The 16,721-nt window shown below is 37.8% G+C and overlaps 1 protein-coding gene across 1 annotated transcript in view; it reads left to right on the top strand.

Annotated features, from left to right (window-relative positions):
- ephx2 (epoxide hydrolase 2, cytoplasmic) overlaps window positions 1-16,721 on the top strand; it is a 64,271-nt gene that overhangs the window by 46,533 nt on the left and 1,017 nt on the right. Inside the window, exon 18 of the mRNA XM_041253205.1 lies at window positions 584-642. Coding sequence (XP_041109139.1) covers window positions 584-642 — 59 coding nt within the window. The remainder of the gene's footprint in view (window positions 1-583; window positions 643-16,721) is intronic.

Consider the following 16,721-nt stretch of genomic DNA (forward strand, 5'->3'; position numbering starts at 1 on the left):
CCACTCCAGCTAAACTGATCTAAAGAATAACTAAGGAATCAACACATTCATTTAGAAAATATGCACCAACAAAATCAAAAAGCATTTCTTTGAGAAGTCGCACACAGCAATGGTCCACTTGGTGTATCAACTCTCCCTGATTGCAACACATGGTAAGGGACTAGTTTATACAGTTCATCAAGCATATAATAAAGTTGCAGAATTAATAAATACATACCAAGCACCAACACAAGAGTTGCACAGCACAGATTCCAGTATAGACAAACAATGTTAAAACCTTCCACAAAGTTGAAATTATATTGAAAAATTAATCCTTTTAAAATCCTGTTATACCTTTTCACAAGGATGTAAGGGTTAAATAAATGCCAGTAGCCATCTACAGCGTTCTTTTTATTAATATGCTAATACATACTTTGTAGTAATGGGATGAGCAATTCAAATAGTTAAAGTAATGTAATGAGATGATTGTATAAAGTTTTTCTTTCTTAAAAATATATATGCTACTAATAACAAATCTTTGAAAATCTGTCCCTCAGATTTTTTTCCCTTGGACACTTTACAATTTGAATATTCTTTTTTTAAGCTTCCCAACCTAACAAGAGGACATATTGAGGAATGTGGACACTGGACACAAATGGAGAGGTAGGGTTCTATTTATTTTTGTACATTTCTAATCAATGTATAAAACATACCTGATTTGAAACGCCCAGATCAGGATGACTGAAGATCAAGAGTTGATCGTCCTCACTAGCCCTGCTGGAGCGTAAAGGGCAATATCATGCATCCTGTTCCCAGCAAGGATGGTTCAACTTGGCACAAGCAGGATTCAAACCATGCTTGCATGACTCTCTCTGCACTCCATGCTGATTGAGCAAACAAGGGGCTTGATCCTGATAAGTACAGTAGGACTCTTTGTTAGATATCTAAAGTTTGAGATAATGACCATCAGGCTCACAGTAGTGTACAGACCAGTAGATCCAGTGCTGCACTGTGAGTATAAATACATGGTGGCTCTCTTTTAAATGTGCATTGTTCTAAACAGGGCCTCAGTTGTCAAATTGAATAGGCATAAGAGTATTTTTTGTAAGTGGGTTTTGTGGGATGCTTAACACATATTTTAAGCTCTTCGACAATCAGAGAACTGTATAGGAACGAGAGCGATTGTCAAGACAAGTTGTCTTGTCTGTTGTCCCCTGAAGCATGGTTGTCTTGACATGCAAAAGGTTAAAAAGCGATGCTTTCACCTGAAAAGTTAAATATAACTGTGACATTCCACCAACACCTCTCTAGAACTGTTATTGTTGAAATTATGTTGTGCAATTTCCATTAAAGTCCAATATGCTTGGCATATTTGTTTCCATACTAACAAGCTTCTTTCCTGGTTGCTGCCATATCAGTACATTAATCGACAGTCACTGTCCCACACATGTAATAGTTTTAACCCTTTGCCTGCTGTGAAATATCTACCTTTTGTAGAAAGTATACCGTATTGTACTTTCGGAAAGTCTGAAGATTATTAAGAGAATAACGTTTTCACTCTGAAATATTCCTTACGATTACCTTGTTACCTCATGTATCTAAAGACGACAACCTAGATCAGTTTTATGAATGTCAGACTTTTAACCCAACTCAGACTCGTTTTACAGTACATATTTATTCTGCTGCATGTATGACACTACAGAATGGAACAATGTACTGGTCCATGCAGGGAGAATGTCAGTCCTTGATATTACAGAGTTTAACACTGGCAAGAGACCCTCTTCCCAGTATCCCAGTTGTTCTTATTCACTTGAACGTGTGGCCCCTCCAGGAGGACTGCAGCACTAAGGAAGCCACCAGTTTAAAGGGAATTACAGGCTTAAATCTAACATGAGTTATCTACATTTTCACTTAGGGATTTGATCTATAGGTTTTTCTTTTCATTCTTGTCCATTTCTTTTAGGTAATTGGAGGAATATATTTGTCTTGCCAAAGCGTTTAAATAAAAAGCCATTTACCTAACCTTTCACTTCTCACTGAATTTTCAGAGTCCATGCTTAAACTGGTAATGATTGGGCAGTTTCACTACCGGTGATGACTGTTGAAGTGTATTTTATTATATAGTGGATTGCACTTTTGAAATTGCTATGGGTGAGGTTTAGTAGGCACTACTGAAAGAATCCCAAATTTAAGATATTCTAACCTCATGACTACCTTCCCAACAGCGTCACTCCGTGACACTTTCAGTCCCCTAAATAATAGCTGAGAACAGGTCACTTTTAAAAAAACACACTTAAACTGACAAAAAAAAAATATCTTTAAAGCCTATGTAAATATAACTAGTACAATGCAACACATTAACTGCTGTTGGTTTGTTTGCTGCAGATCACATGGTCTGCTAGCAGCTGGACAAGTGGTACCAGGAAGCAGCAGCACAAAAGGGGATCAATTTTGCTTGTATGAAAATTTATTTTTAAAACGTGTGTTTTTGTTTGTCTTTTTTTTCTCAAAAGTAAACCTCATAACTGCCTCCACTCTAAATTTTACCAAATACAATAAACAGCAAACTGCTGCTGAGATGAAGCAGGACAGGCTGTCACTGAAGTGGGTGATACTGTAGGTGTAGATTGTACAGTGACTCACCTGACAGTCAAAGCAGACTGAGGGATTTCCAGTCATGGGTGCAGCACCACCAATCACGCTTCAGTGTGACACGGAGGGAACAAAATCCCTATTCCCAGCTGCATTATCAAAGGCTTCATTCTGAAACTCATTATACATCGTCATTTACACTGGGCTTTCCTTATTTTCCACCTGAAGAAAATCCAACATTTTCCACAGCCATTTAGGCCTGCATTAATAATATAAATAATATCATACCGGGAAGCTGCTACTCTTGATGTCGTTAGCTACTGCATTCACGAATCTCCTCTCATTAGTGCTAGGCTGTTACAGGTTTTCTGTAAATCTTTCCATCTTTCTATCTATCTCTTTCATACGCCCTAAAAATAAAATAAAATGTTCTAAAATATATATTTTTAAACTGATACTGCAAATAAATAAATGACAATACTGTATTTCTGATTGATCACCTTGCTATAGCAATATAAAGCATCCCGACTCTCCAAACACAGAATACTGTAATTATTATATAGATTTACCTTCCAAAGATTCAGTTGACACATGCATTACAAGCGAGTGGATTCAGTGGAAGTTTAAAGTTTTTTTTTTTGGTTTGCTTTTTTTAATGAAAACCCGAACTTTCTGGCAGTTCCCAGGCAAACTATGTGGTTTGCAGTAGATAATTACTCGGGCCCTTTGGGAGTACTGGTTAAGGACCTCCACATCAGTCATTAATGCTTAGCTCTGGTAAATTTCGTTCAAAACCCATGGAGTAGATTTTATATGTTTATCCAGAGGAGTCATTAATCACCTGGGGGAGTCTTATTCTTAATTATTCTTAACACCACTGAATCTTACTGGATAATTCTTCCATTTAATCTTCTGAATGTCATATTAGGGGCACTGTGTGTAAAGAAAACATCAGTGAGGTTATGAGGGGCTTTTATTCACAAATAAGTATGCTTCAATATTGTAAACTCAAGCTTTAACCCTTTGGATTTCAGAAATCCGCACCCAATTGCTAATTCTCTCAAATGCTAGCTGCACAGTAATCTGGGACACATTATCCATCAGAACCGCCTTGGCAAAGATGCATGGGATCCCTCCCATCTGAACCAAGGTAGCAATGAACCATGTTCTTATAATGACTTAATGACTTCCTTAATTTATCACCTGTCTCCCAGACAAGTAGTAGCAAGGCAGCTTACTTAACATTCAGTATACTAGTGCAATATTGCTTCAGGATTCTTCAATATCGTCCTTTGTATAAACCTCCTCTCTGTTATCCACCAATTGGTCATGCATTTTTTATCATTTTTTTAAATTTTTAAATACATTTTCTCCCTTAAAATTTGTATTAATTTTCAAATTTTCTCCCAATTTTGAAATGTCCAATTATTATTCAACCTGGCTCACCGCTGCAACCCACAAACTAACTCGGGAGAGACGAAGACAAGCACTCGCATCCTCCGAGACTAATTCCGTCAGCTGTCCACTTTTTTTACTCTGCAAGCCCGCCGTGCAGTCATATCCAGAACTTAAAGCATTGTAGGACCATGCAGTTCTACAGGCGCCCAGCCAGCTAAAGGGGTCGCTGGTGTGTGGTGAGCCAAGGACTCCGAGCCGACCTAGCCCCTACCCCATATGGGCAGTGCTTGGCCAATTGTGCGCTATCTCCTAGGAACTCCTGTCCACGGTCAGCAGTGGCACTGGCGATCTTTAAGCTATAGGGCGTGTCCTACACTCCGGGCGGAGTGCCTATACCGGATGCACCACTCTGGAGCTGTGGTCATGTAATTGTTGTTCTTTCCAATGGTGATTTTCTACAAATGTTGTAATTCCAGGAGCAATTGGGAGTCTTGTACTGATGGACAGTGTAGTCAATGGAGCCACTGTATTGAAGGATGATCTGGAATCACAGGCTCCCCTTGAGATTTGCCATGATTGTTGATGAATAGTTGCATAACTCTCACACAGCTTTCATAGACTGAGTAGACATGTCACCTGTAATTTAATTTATTCACTTTTTTTTTTTTTAACCAGTGATAACTTTCAGTGAAGTTATGTCAGTTCATTAAATATCTTTTTATTTGACTTTTTAGAAATTCTAGAACAGTTTATGGGAAATCTATGCCCTGACAAAACTTTGAAAAACATATAGGCATTATAAAATAGATACATACAGTGCCTTGCAAAAGTATTCAGACCCTCTCACAGTTTTCACATTTTGTTGCTTTAAAGCTTGCAGTGGTGACACTTTGAAGTAGGAATTAATGTATTATATACACAACCTACTCCACATATTCAAAGCAAAAACAAAAAGAAGTAAACAGATAATTAATATGAAGTAAACATGGAAAAGTCACGATTGCGTAAGTATTCAAACCCTTTGCTGTGGCAAACCTAAATTAATTCAGATGCACAAAATGACCTTAATGAGCCACACAATTAGTTGAATGGCCTCTGTCTGTGTGCAATATTAGTGTTTCTCATGATTTCAGAATAAAAACACCTGTCTCTGTGAGGTTCCTTGGTCAGGTAGTGAATTTCAAGCAAAGACTCAACCGTGAACCCAAGGAGCTTTCAAAGCAAGTCAGGGATAAAGTCATTGAAAAGCACAGATCAGGAGAAGGGTACAAAAAAATATCTCTGAATATCCCTGTGAGCACAGTCTACTCAATCATCAAGAAATGGAAGGTGCATTGTACCACACAGACACTGCCTAGATCAGGCTGTCCCTCCAAACTGAGCAGCCGGTCAAGGAGAACAAACAAACACTAAACTAGTAGTGTGCTGGTTGCAAAACACACTCACTCAGTCACGCTCACGCTCGCTCGCTCGCTCGCTCTCTCTCTCGCTCTCACTCTGAACATCCACCCTGAACAAAGATAAGCTTATATACCCAAGGCCATCTCCGAATTAGCAGTCATTTGATCAATTAGGAGATGGCCACATTCTGCACAAGACTTATTAGCTGCTGACCAGGCATTCTCATAGGATGTAGTCTGGCAGAGACAAGCTCCAAACATCGCCCTGCCAAACCACATGAAACTATAATAATACAACAAACACCAAATAATACACCCAAATCATAACAATAAACCATTATTTTTCAACCCATAACAATACCTTTATCAGCAGGGCTCTGGGATATGCTGGGCTCAAGTGCAAATTAACACCTGTGCCAGTAGTCAAAGGGTTTTCCAGTGTAGAATAATACATGTCTGCCACAGCTCATGGCCTTTACAATGAACGCACTTTAGCAATTTAATGGAAGTTACTTCCAATTAGTAAAGAGCTCAGTTTCGATGGTGTAATGCTTCATAAATGGAGAGCGTCTCTCTCTTGGGGTTGAGATCAACATTTGTTTTCATTTTTTTCTGACATTTTATTTGATATGTTGTGAGCTTCCACATAATAAACTTAATTTGACCATTAATTAAGTTGCCACAAGGACAAAACATCTTCATTAATATTGCTCAATAGCCGGCATGAATCTACAGAACAAGTAACTCCAACAGCCATGCTTCATTCAAAATCCAATTTCTGCAGTACTCCTCAAGGCTACAAATACAATTTTGCAACACTGTATGCTAGGTACTTAAGATTGAAGCTCACCATAATAAATTCATGAGCTATAACAACTCATTTCCAAGATTCTCTTGTTTTTTTTTTTAACCCTAACATAATCAAAAACTGAGTGCTTAGACTTAATGGCTAAGGATAGACCCGTGGTCCTCTGGTTCAGAGAGCAGACCTGTCCGCTGTGCAAAAAGAGCTGTTTTTGCAGGGTAGTCACACACATCTTTGTACTATTTCTCAACGATGTTGAAGAGAGTTCAATACAAACCACAGCTGCAACATGAACTATATAAAGTAGCCTGCAAATGCAGTTGCTGATTGCTCCTTGCTGTTATAAAAGCTGTTACCTTAAGGCAGCAGTTTCAAATAAGAGCAAAGGGATAGAGAACCATGTTTAATGCTAAATCCAAATGTAATTATTAGTCTGTCCAATTATTTAGTAAATAGTGCTGTGACTAACCATAAGGCACTGTAAACCAAAATGAATATCCAAAGAGAAGAAAATATTTTCATGTTCACTCATAAAATGCCTTTATTTGTTCTGCAACACCATAAAATTCAGTGTTTCGTGGTAAAAAAAAATCATCAATTGTTTAACATTGGTTTCTTCTCGTTCTATTTTTTTTTTTTTTTTTTTTTTACACATTGAGAGTCCCTGTTTGGACACAGAAGCATGCCTGTGTATTGAGCAATAACTCCCATTTAACTCCCATTTATTATGGCACCATCAAGCACTCCATATGCAGATTGTGCCCCTCTTCTTCATAACAGGTCCCTGCTTTTATTAATCCTTGTTATTCTAATCACTGCTTAGCAAATATAACCACGTAATAGACCTAATAAGTATTTAGTTATAAAACGAATGCTGAATAAGATGAGTGTTAGTGCATCTTTTCTACAGTTCAGATACTGTATCAAAAGGGAGAGACAGAAACTGAACTTGTTTACAGTTTGAACAACACCGGTACTGTATTTACTGTAGAAATATTGCATGAATCACTAGTATAGGGAATTGGGGGACATGCTGTAGGAGTATTATATCCGAGCTTGAAGATGCAAAGTTTGTCTCTCTCCATGGCAGTATCTGCAAAAGGGAAATCGGGGACCATTGATGCAAATGTCAGAAAAAACTACTGACCTCAAAGGTGCCTGGTGACAGGAAGAGGAATAATGCAATAGTGAGCAAGCTGCAGTCACCAGAACAGTGCAGAGGTATCTTCTGTTCATACCCTTTCTAAATAACTGGCCGTGCAGTTATTTTAGATGTGAGTTTTAATGTAGTTAGAACGCAGTTCCTTATTGCAGTCTCAGATTTCAGTGCTTCTGTAGTGTTAATACAGCTAAAGAGCGCTTGATAACATGCAAACTGTAGTCTAACAACACATTCTATTCTACTACATTCTATTCACATTCTACTATTTGCAGTTTAATAAGGTATAATCTGATGCATTTTCAAACATTTAGTTTAACTTGGTGTGTTTTGTCCCAGCATTTTTGCATTGTGACCCCACCTACTTCCAATTAGCCCAAACCATTTCCTGTTTGACCCAGAATGTAAATACTGTAGAGCGCTACTGAATATATACAGGGGGGAGTGCAATGGTTTTAGATACGATTACCAGACAATACCGTGCAATATAACATTTCTGTATGTTTATTGTTAACAAAACACATCTATAATTGTATGATGCAAGAACCTTAATTTATTATACTTCGTGTCCATGCAACTCAACCCAAATAATTTTGTCCATTTTGCAGTGCCCTGCTGTTGAACCCAGCATGCTATTTAGCTGCATCAGCCCGTTAACGGTCTGATGCCTCTGATTAGAAGCAGAGTCGGGCACTTGACCTTCAGAACCCTATAGAGCTATACAGATTTGCACTAATGCATTATTCATAGACCTACCCGATGGCAGTAAGGGCTGGATACTTTAAAGATCAGTCAGGGATCAAGTCACCTTGCCATGCTACAGCACCCTCTGCTGGCTAGGTGCCTGGTAAGCTCAAGAGGACACCTGCAAGGAAAGTTTTGTCCTAGAGGCTGGGAGCTTGACTTACATCTGTTCTCAAGCTCCTAAGTGTAAAGTGGCAGTTGGCTTGGTGGTGGTGCTTTCGTGTCTCCTTAGCTGTTGTGGGGTGTTATTGCAGTAGGGGAGTTACATTATTCGATGAGACTGTGGCAAAAATACTTATTTCAGTATTACTTACAAGTCATTCCATTTAAAAAGTGTCCTTGTCCAACACTTAAAATTGCTCTTTTATTTAACTCTGTCATGATGGTTATAGTCTACTTGGCAATTATTTCAGTGCAGTCTGAGCTGTACAATGTAAGGATGCTAAACGGTGTTGTAGCGCCACCTAACAGATATAATGCAGCATTACATTTAGCTGCTGCATTTTTCTGTCATCCCTCAACGTCCTGCACAGAATCCCATCCATCTGCATCACTTCACTTTCCTAAAGGTTCATGGGAAGTTCTCTCATTGTTACATGAGTGATATAGAGAGTGCAAGCAAACCAACAATATAATGAAAACTCTACTTTTATTTATTTTTTTTAAACCCATCAACCCAAGTAGTAACCTCAGTTCAAGCCTCTTGATACTGAATGCTCTCAAATTTGATCAAAATTATAAAAGGGTTTTCATTAAAATATATGCAGTATTGGTCATACATTTTATAAAATCAAATCAGTGCAACAATATCTCCACAAGCAATTCAGATTTCCATTCCTTAGCTTGTGTTGCGCAAGCAATTAGTTGATTTGGCTCTCTGAATAGTTTGTCTTCTAGTGTGCAAACAGCCTACTGATTTGGCTAATCTTGTAATAGTTCCTGAACAACACTGACAAGTCCCTCCAGTTAGTGGAAGTAAATACTTTGTGTTTGTGCTGTAGAGTCTCATACTGTACTCTTACACAAACACTCTTTGTCTAAGACCCATGACATGAGGAGACTAGTAGCTGGTTGATTCCAAAACTTTGTCAGGTCATGTTTTAAAGGATCCCAATGGTTCAGCGTCAACTACATGGCTAGGTAACCCCCCCCCCCATACCCTCACCTCTCTGTGTAGTGTCTCCTATCCTCTGTGCTACTATTTATCTGTCTCTAGATAGTGTCCTCTGGTCCTGGTTTCTGTGTAAAGTATTGGTTATGGTTAGAGCCCTGCGAAATTATTTATATTTTTGTTTCATTTTTCACAAATTTAATTTGATTTAGTTTTTTCCGCTAAATGTTTAGTTTTTTCATTTTATTACAGATAAGCATTAATAAAATAACTCAAATTGATGTATATAAATAAAAACAAAGTATACATCATGTATTAATTGTATAATAATTTTTTTATTTATTATTATTCGCTTTTTTAACAAACAGACCTAGCACAGAAGAATAATTTAGTTACCATAATTTCTCATTAGCGGCAGTAACGGTACGTATGTGAAGTCCCCCAATCTGAACTGCCTACAGTAAATACTGCACATGCCCTCTATTAAAATACAATAATACACATACACTGCTCTACTATGGTGGGGCTGTCATAATAACTGCACATACAGCAGTCTAACCATTAAAAAAAAATGATAGCGTTGCAGCGTTGTTTAATTGTTATGCACGGTTTAGGCAACGACTCGCCGAGTTACCAAGTTATACATTTGCACAAACTTCCATTTTCCTTCAGACCGCATCTGTGGTAATGGCTGAGCCTTGACAACTACGATTGCAGGTATTATTTAAAGTAATTTTGTATAAACTTCCCAATTTAAACATGTCATTGTATGTTTGCTTTAAAATTATTATTTTATTATGTTTTATATGTTGCATTTCGTTTTATTTCATGTTATTTTGTATTTGCAAAAAACACTGGGCGCTAGTTATGGTTAACTTTGTCAACTCCTTTTTAACCTTATAAAGGCATTTTATTATTTTATTCTTTGTTCTAGGAGAGACAGTACAGAATACACCATGCGTTTTTCTTGTTTACCAGGGCTAGGTTGCAAAATAGCCTTACTTTATAGCAGTGGTACTGCAACGTGTTTGGCAATGGACACATTTCGGAGTTTCTCAAAAGGTCAAAGGCAAGATTATTTCTTTCTTTGCACATCTGAGTAACAGATGTAATTACATTACAGATTTATGAAATGGCACAAAAGCAGAGATTGAGAGTACATATCAGTAGATTCAGTTTGGAGTATTACGAGACATTTTGAGCATGTTAAGTAACTTACATTGCTTATGAATGAAATTGATCTGGAAGAAGACTTTTCGTGTCTTACTATCAACATAGGCTCTCCAGGAGCCAATGTAAATATAGCAGATGACATAATGGAGTGTAGAAGGTATCTGGATGTCAAAACAATCCAGTTACCAATTAATCTTTTTAAACAGTGGCGCTTGTCAATTCGTACACAGACAAGTAAAAGCTGGCACCAGTCTCTTCTGCAGGATGCATGGAGAGAAAGTGAGTTCTTGATCACATAACACACAAACAAATGAGATGCGACAGCCAAGTATGTGAAGCTGACAGACGATCCAAGTTATGCACAGTCTGAAGCATAACATTTGTATTATCTCATAAAAATTCTCTTAGCTGACAATAAACCAGAGTTGTCTGGTGTTTCTCAGAAGTAATCTAATCTCAAAGCCCAGTCATCCGTAACTTTTGAACAATCACAACACATATTTATTAATACTAAATCATAACCCTAATATAATTTGACAGGCTGCTTTGTCCAGAAGGAAGGTGAAAAAATGTTCTTAACTCTTTAAACTAATGTGTACTTGTGTATAACCATATACTGGACAGTTCTCTTACATTTTCATTACATTCTCATTGCAATAGTATTAAATAGTTTAGATATGTCTGCATTAAGGTGCTTACACTATGAGTGCATATGCTTCTCTTCAGCTCTAGTTGCCTGTCAGACACATGTAAGGTAAGCTAGATCAGCCTTTTTATTAGTAGCCAGCATCATCATATAGTGCACGACAGTTTATTGCCAGAAAAAAACGTAAGGAAACAAAAGAAAAAAAGAGCCTCAGATCAGACAGATTGAAGAAACATTGTGAATGTGTGAATAATTGATGCAAGGCACATATTTAGGAAAGTGAACTGTGTCACTGTGTGCATTTGGGGAGCCACAATCATGATTTTAGAAGCATCATGTTAAGTATACAGTATGCAGGCCTACTTTGGACTGAGATACCTGCAGTAGATGGACATCTAATGCAAATCTGCAATGGAGTGTGCAGTGCTTTGCAAGTACTGTTTTGCTTTTTCTTCTAAGATTCTAAAACTATGGCTTGGGTGCAGGTATCTACTATGTTTTTACTGCTCTAGTTTTTGAATGTTATATTATACTATAGTACAGTAATTATTAAAATATAAGGTGCACCCTGAGTTGCATCTCTTGTATAACATGCACCTTTTATATACTACCCTATCAAAAACACTGTAGTATACTACATGCAATATTATAAACTGCTGATGTGTGTAGCACGTAAAGCCTCGGTCCATTCACTTCAACTCATATTCAGCTTAGGTGCAAATAATTTGTTTGAAAGGTCACAAAATTAGTGAAATGGTTTTAGCCTGTGTGTACTCAAAGTGGTTTAACTTGTAGGTAATTTCCCTCCGGTATATAAAGACTTTCAAGCTGCAACTCACATAGTGATCCAACAAAGCATCAACAATAAGCCAGTCCCTACACAAAGCTGGCCTGTATGGATGGGTGGAAAGAAAGAAGCTATTATACAAAAATCCTCATGATAAAGTATGTGTGGAGTTGCGAAAAAAGCTTGTAGGTGATCCTGCAGACATGTGGAAAAGGGTTTTGTTGTCAGACGAGACAAATTGGTCTAAATTGCAAGTGTTAAGTCTGGCGCAAGCCCAGCACTGCACATAACCCAGTCAACACCATCCCAACTGTCAAGTATGGTGGTGGCAGTTTGAGTCAGGCAAGACTCTGAAACTAGGGAGGAAATTCACATTTCAGCAGGACAATGACCTGAAGCACAAAGCCAGAGAGTGGTTGAACAAGAAGAGAATTAATGTTCTTGAGTGGCCCAGCCAAAGTCCTTACTTGAATCCAATCGAAAATTTATGGCGAGACTTGAAGATCGCAGTCCATCGACGATTCCCAACAAACTTATCAGAACTGGAGCAATTTTCCCGTGAAGAATGGGAAAAAAAATCCATCATCCTACTGTGCAAAGCTAGTAGAGACCTATCCAAAAAGACTCATAGCAGTAACTGCTGCAAAAGGTGCTTCTACCAAGTACTGACTTAAGGGGCTGAATACTTATGCAACCAGTAAATTTCATTTTGTACGTTTTGTTTGCAAGTTTTGCTGACATTTAACCTCCTCCTCATATAACAGTGTTCAGTTTATCCACTACAGCTTTGAATAAAATAAAGTTTGTTTGAAAAACTGTGCATACGTTATTTGTAATTCAACAAAATGTGACATTATTGGTAGGGGGTGAATACTTCTATAAACCACTGCAACTGGTAATCTGCAACTTTATTCCTTTTAATGAAAAATGCCTGCATATCTCAAAGTGAAGATTTAACCTCATTCTTGAAAGCAGGTGTGGATTAGGTGGTAGTCATAGACCAAGAAAGAAGTCGTCCAATAGCACCAGGTTTGCTGGCTAAAATGCTGCCATCTGAGCACAGTGACATGCAGAGAGAGGGAGGCAGTAGCACAGCTTTAATTTTCTACGCTGAGAGCTGGGAAAATACCATACAGGAATTTTTGCTGGAGGCAAAACTATTTCAGATTGATATTCCCATGCACACACACTGATTGACAATTCATTGGTCAGGCAGGCAGGTAAGCACTGAAGGTTCACATCATTTATTGAAGTAGTCACATGATCATCTTCTAGTATACTTGGCAGTCCATTCAGCTTTGACTATAGTCCTTTTGTATCAACTAAAGGTAATTTGCAGTTATTTTATTGCAAGTGGCGATTGTGAGGCAGCAGTTTAAAACACTGAATGTTGTCACTGTATTTCCTCTGCAGTTACCTTCAGGACAGGGGGAATGCTGCACGTTCACATTGTCAGGTCAAGCAGTTTAGGGTAATTAAGTAAGTTTTAATATTCACTAGCTATTAGGAAATGGATGGCCACTGGAGCTAATAAAATATTGTGCCTAATTTCTTACTATTGAAAAATACATCTTCCATGTTCCAGGTGTTTTGCGGTTCTTAAATGCTGTAATTTTGTTGTGATTTTGCAGCTTTCTCCACATCAAGAAGTCAGATTTAGTCCAATCCATTGGGGCAAGCAGTTTGAAGGGAGGGGGGCATAGTGTGCCCTTCTGATAAAGTGCTGTGAACAGAAGGCTTAACTATGGAAGAATATATTTGAGTCACTAAGGAATAGCTTTTCTATTTAGAGGTTTTCAGCACAGGGTATGAAATCGAGTGCAGCTGTGAAAGAGGACCAGCATCGATTCAGAGCGGAACAATTAAACCTGGCAGGCAAGAGTCCCAGACTACAGGCAACATGATTCTCCACCCTCTGTATTTCAGAAGGATGTCACTGACTTGCCCAAGAAATCAGAGTGAGCATTTATTGAATGGAAAAAAGCGTGCCTTTTCCAGTGTTGAAAGTTTCTGTGATTTCAGTTTCACATGTCTAAAGGCTTGATCCACCATGACGCACTTTTGACCAGTGTTTTTCAGAGGTGGTTTTCTGCAAGCTTTGCCATTCCAGAAACACCTGGGAGACTCACCTGATGGACACTTCAATGGGACGAGACAGTTGCATGGGCCCCTGCTATTGTGCCTCCTGTGAAGTTGCAGTGATCCTTTTGCTTTCCTATTATTGTTGCTTAATACTTGCACACAACTCTGACACCGCTTATACAGGTCAAGTTCATCACATGACAAGTAACATGACCACATCAATTTAAAAAACATGTCAGACTAGGAGACTACATCTACAAAAAACATTTATGAAATATAAACAAACTACCCAATATGAGTCGCTAAGCGATAGAAGATTGCTGTTTGCAGAAATTAACCATGTGACGTCTCTCTGTTGCAGCTGCTGCTGCTCTTTAACTGTTTTTTGTTTCCACAGTGGGTTGGTGCCACTTATTATAGGCCCCATCTATGGGACCTGCATTTAATTGTGTAAAAGCTTCTGAATTACCAAGCCAATGAGCAATTAGGCAGTTTGGCACCAAGCAATGGCAACTCTAAATTGTAATTAGCACAGTTTCTTACATCAGTGGCAATTCAATTACGAAGGAGAAGCAACTTCAGAATACAGAACTTCCAAGCCCCGAAATGAAATGTCTGGGTTGTTTAATTCTGTATTGGTGCATTTTTCTTTCGCGTGTTTCTCTAGTCCCTCAAAAAATGGGATTTAATTAAACGAAAACAACAAGCCATAATTAAAAATACTCTGGCATTGTTTTTATGCCCTACTGTATTTATTTTAGTTCAATCGTGTGCATCTAATTTCGCTATCATTTTTAGGTTTACATGCCTGAATATAATGGCACATGGCATATACGTTTGGAGGACTGTGCCAGCAGTGTTTAAAATTAATCTTTAGTTGGGAGTCTATTACTTACAGGCCACGTAGCGATGGCCTAATTAAATTACTGTTTCATGATCTGTTCCGTATGACCTGTCACAGTGTAATTTATCTTCTTGTTTCTCCTTTGAAATGCCTTGAATCCGGAACCTACATGGAATTGTATAATTGTGTTTGTTCAGTAGTGAGATAGGGTTAAATCAATCTGAAAAACACATAGTTGAAATTTGTAGTACGGCAGGTGTGTGTGTGTTAGAAAAAGAACTTAAAATGTCCCCAAAAATATATAGGTTGCAAATATGTATTGAACATATCATTGGGACTAGATTAGGCTGTTCAATTAGGAAATCAGCATTTTCAGCCTGTGTGAAGAACTCTAGCTTTTGAGGCTGTTTTACATGGTTATTTCTTGTTTCTTTGTTTCTATGAAAGCTTGTGACACTTATTTCTTCTGGGTGCCTTTTTGAATTGATCTTAATGTGCATACAGCTTCATAGTGGTCGAAGAATTATATTTATCGAACAATCCTTTCCCCCAGAACCAATGTTTTAATGGTACAAGAATGTTTAAATGCTAAATGGAAATATTGAATGGTATATTATTTTATTAAATATTTAATGTGATTTTTTAAAAAAAATTTCGATGTGTATATATCATTGTAGACCACTAAGTGAATATTATGTGTGAAAATCAATGTTAAATTTTAGATAAATACACAAGTAAAATTAAAAAGATAACTAATAAATACAAAATCAGGTTTACCGTTTAACCTATTAAACATAGATTTATAACCATACCTGAAAAGCTACAAAAACCCTGCTGGGTCATAATGGATCTATGAGCATGATATGTTGCACATTGACACGATTTGCCGTGTTAGACAAACATCCTAGTAGTTTGTTGCAGTTTACGAAGAGACATATCTACATGTGATGGTTACACTTACTCTCCATGGAATGTTGCGTCTCAGGTGGATTGGCCTTCTGTATAAACATTAAAACAATAAAATCAAAGTAAATAACCCAGGAGATTTCAGGAAAGAGGAAACAGAAGCTTCAGTGAATACAATGAGAATCCACTGAAGTGTGAAGGGTTTATTCAGTGCCTAATAGGTTAATTAGCTTGTGCAATTATAAACCACTTATATAAGAATATTAGAACATAAGAAGATGAGAGGTTACAAACGAGAGGAGGCCTTTCGGCCCATTTTGCTCGTTTGGTTGTTAGTAGCTTATTGATCCCAGAATCTCATCAACCAGCTTCTTGCAGGATCCCAGGGTGTCAGCTTCAACAACATTACTGGGGAGTTGATTCCAGACCCTCACAATTCTCTGTGTAAAAAAGTGCCTCCTATTTTCTGTTCTGAATGCCCGTTTATCTAATCTCCAGTTGTGACCCCTGGTAGTTGTTTCTTTTTTTCAGGTAAAGTAAGTCCTCTGGGTCGACATTCAGTACCTTTTAGAATGTTGAATGGTTGAATCGGATCACTGCATAGTCTTCTTTGCTCAAGACTGAATAGATTCAATTCTCTTAGCCTGTCTGCATATGTTGTGCCTTTTAAACCCGGAATAATTCTGGTTGCTCTTCTTTGCACTCTTTCTAGAGCAGCAATATCCTTTTTGTAGCGAGATGACCAGAACTGTACACAATATTCTAGATGAGGTCTTACTAATGCAGCGTAAGGTTTTAACATTACTTCCCTTGATTTAAGTTAAACACTTTTCACTATATATCACTTTTCACTATGTAGCTTCCCCACAGATCAAAACATTTGAGTCAACATAAACGCCTAGATCTTTTTCATAGATTCCTTCTTCAATTTCAGTATGGTATTTATAATGAACATTTTTATTGTCTGTGTGCAGTACCTTACACTTTTTTATATTAAATGTAATTTGCCATGTGCCTGCCCAGTTCTGAATGCTGTCTAGGTCATTTTGAATGACATTTGCTGCTGTAACAGTGTTTGCCACTATTTTTGTGTCG

This window comes from Polyodon spathula, chromosome 6, assembly GCF_017654505.1.
Source record: "Polyodon spathula isolate WHYD16114869_AA chromosome 6, ASM1765450v1, whole genome shotgun sequence".
Lineage (NCBI taxonomy): Eukaryota > Metazoa > Chordata > Actinopteri > Acipenseriformes > Polyodontidae > Polyodon > Polyodon spathula.